Consider the following 2,808-nt stretch of genomic DNA (forward strand, 5'->3'; position numbering starts at 1 on the left):
TTGGGACCAACCCTTGTCTCTACTACATAAATTGTACATTCACATTGCTCTCCTCCCATGCCTAATTCAGGGCTTTGCAGATAATGGTAACTCAATGAACATTTGGTGAATGATCAAAATATAGGAGGCCATAGGAATGAGATGAAGGTGCTCAACTAAACCTCACAAGGCACACAATAAATACTTATTAAATGTAATATAGAATAAAGCCATTCCTTAGGAATGTTGACCCTTGTTGACCCAAACTAACATTTATTTATTTATTTTTTTGTAGAGGGCAGTGTCACTGGCCCTCACATGTGGGATCTGAACCGGGGGCCTCTGGCGTCCCAAGCCAGCTCTTAACCATCGTGCCACTCGGCCGGCCCCCAAACTAACATTTTAATGAGGGAATAATCCAGCACATTCATTTAGATGTGGTAAACACTAACTTTCTAGGAGAATGGACTATGCACTTTAGGTACATCTGAATGTTTTATAATTTGAATCATTTTCACTGAGTCAACTAATTTATGCAATTGCCTCTTGATGGGTGAGGTCCCTCACTAATTTGTATCAGATCCCTGGTTCACCCACACCTGATACAGAGAGGATTAGCAAAAGGCTGTGGCTGGTCCATTAGACTTCTGGACCTATGTTGCAATCCAGTAAAGAAAATTAGTTCTACGTTATTCTTAGTTGCCTGGCAGAAATCATTGTGTATATTTAGAATGACCCAGAAGTAAGACAAAAAGAAATTAACTATTAAATGAGATCTTGTCAACAAGAGTCAAAAAAGGTATCAGAAATCTGTGTTGGTGCCTGGAACCATTTTGGCAATCCCACTCCCAGAGTCTCTGCTCACCTTCCAGGGTTTCTCCAAGTTTGCTTCACTCTGGTCATGACTCTGTTTTTGACAATGTCAAGTTAGTTACAATGAAGGCTAGACAGAGCCCTTCAAGCTTGAAGACTTAGCACCCAACAGCTTGGAAGAGTCCAGAACATCCATGCATCAGGAAAGATGGTACTTCCAGGCAGCGTGTAAAATTCTGTGTTTTTTAAAAAAACACCTATGGATGATTGTCCTGAAGGATAGTTATCCTTTATTTGAAATTCTTTCCCCATTTTTGGAGCACAATGACTGCCAGGTCAAAACTCACCTTCCCACAAAAAATAAGATAAAGATAGCTGCACAGTTATGTGGGTGCATTTTTGACCAACACATGAAAGAAACACAGCAAGGAGGAATATTTGTGCTATACAAATCAAATGATTCTGGGTATTTCTCTTGGTGTTTCACTTAAGGAACACAATATTCTTCTGCAGTCACACTGCATGCCAACAAACTCCCAGAGACCAGGAATTCCTGGGCAAAATATTCAAGAAAACCAATCAAATTTGTGGACTGGGTGTATAGGTGGATCAGAACAATTGTTTTACATCATATGGATGAAAGAAGCAACTGATTGGCTCTTTCACTGTTAGACTTGTTGATTTCCAGCCATGTTAGACAGAGAGTTAGATGATCTGGGACTCACAGAAGCTTGGGTTACATGATTGTTTAGAAAAATAAATATGACAATAATACATGCAGGGCTTTGGTGTTTGTTTTAAGAAATCAAGCATGCACTATTATATACAGGTCTCAATATCCATGAAGGGGAAAGGTACCTTGCACTCATCTACTATGACAGAGTTGTGTGCAGCATAGACACACTGATTAGAGTTGCTTTCCCTATGGTTCTTCATGTCATCGTAAATGGACTGAGTCTTGGTCATTTCAATATCTTCATGCACTCGGTGCTGGGAGTCAATGGTATCCAGCTCAGACTTGGAGAGGTGATAGACAATCCCAGCCCCAAAAGAGTCACCCACAACATTGACTGAAGTTCTCATTCTGTCCCTGGAGACAAAGAACAAAAAACATTTAGTGAGGAAGCAGAATGCTGTGGTGGTGAAGAGTTCAAAGTCTAGAACCAGAGACCTAATGTTGAATTCTGGCTCTACCTTTCCCTCTGCCTGATCTGGGGCAAGTTAGTTAACCTTCATGAACCTTGATTTCTTTGTCAGTTAGAGATAACAATCTTACTTCTCTCATATGCTTGTGTGAAAATTAAATAAGAAAATGTATGTGAATAGCTTAGAAAATTGTCTGATGAATGGTAAGCATCCAATAAACAAAAGCTAGGAAAAAGAAGAAAAAGGGGAGAAAGAATTCGAGGGAAATAATGCGTCCAGAACTCAGAATTGGGACCCAAGCTCCTAGCTGTGCCGAGCAATTCCTCTTGATTTAAACTGTTCTTCAAAAACTCCACTTTGAAGATTACTTCAACTCTCTTTATTTATTAATTCTACAGGAAAGAATAACTGCTTGTGAATTCTCCCAAAATAGAACATTCATCTTTTTGTAAGGATTGAAACTAACAGTGCCTTTCCCCCTGCACCCCAGTTGCCCCCCCAACACACACACACACACACACACACACACACACACACTCACACATATACAAAGATGCAGCTGTTGGATAAGAAAACCAGCCACGATTTTCTCCCTGACTAACATGTATAGTGACTATGTGTCCTGGAAAAAGCAAAGTGCTTTGTCTTTCTCTATTTATTAGCCTAAAAAAATTGAATCTTCCAGAGTGCCTCTCGAACCAGGAAGTGTTAAGAAAAATTCTTCCTCAAATCTTATGTTTCAAGTTCTGATTTGAAAAAATAGCATTGTTGATAACTTTTCCTCTTAGGAAGTCAGCACTAGCAAAACTAATTAAGTTCTTAAAAGTAAGCTGTGTTCTCTCATCCATAAATTTAAAACAGTATGGGGCC

General features: G+C 39.5%; 1 protein-coding gene across 3 annotated transcripts in view; it reads right to left on the reverse strand.

Annotated features, from left to right (window-relative positions):
- Positions 1-2,808, reverse strand: part of SLC1A2 (solute carrier family 1 member 2) — a 138,460-nt gene that overhangs the window by 3,179 nt on the left and 132,473 nt on the right. For all 3 annotated transcript variants that reach the window (XM_019639507.1, XM_019639508.1, XM_019639509.1), the window contains exon 10: positions 1,651-1,882. In XM_019639507.1, coding sequence (XP_019495052.1) covers positions 1,651-1,882 — 232 coding nt within the window. The remainder of the gene's footprint in view (positions 1-1,650; positions 1,883-2,808) is intronic.

Source organism: Hipposideros armiger, unplaced genomic scaffold (genome assembly GCF_001890085.2).
Source record: "Hipposideros armiger isolate ML-2016 unplaced genomic scaffold, ASM189008v1 scaffold_44, whole genome shotgun sequence".
Taxonomy (NCBI): Eukaryota; Metazoa; Chordata; class Mammalia; order Chiroptera; family Hipposideridae; genus Hipposideros; species Hipposideros armiger.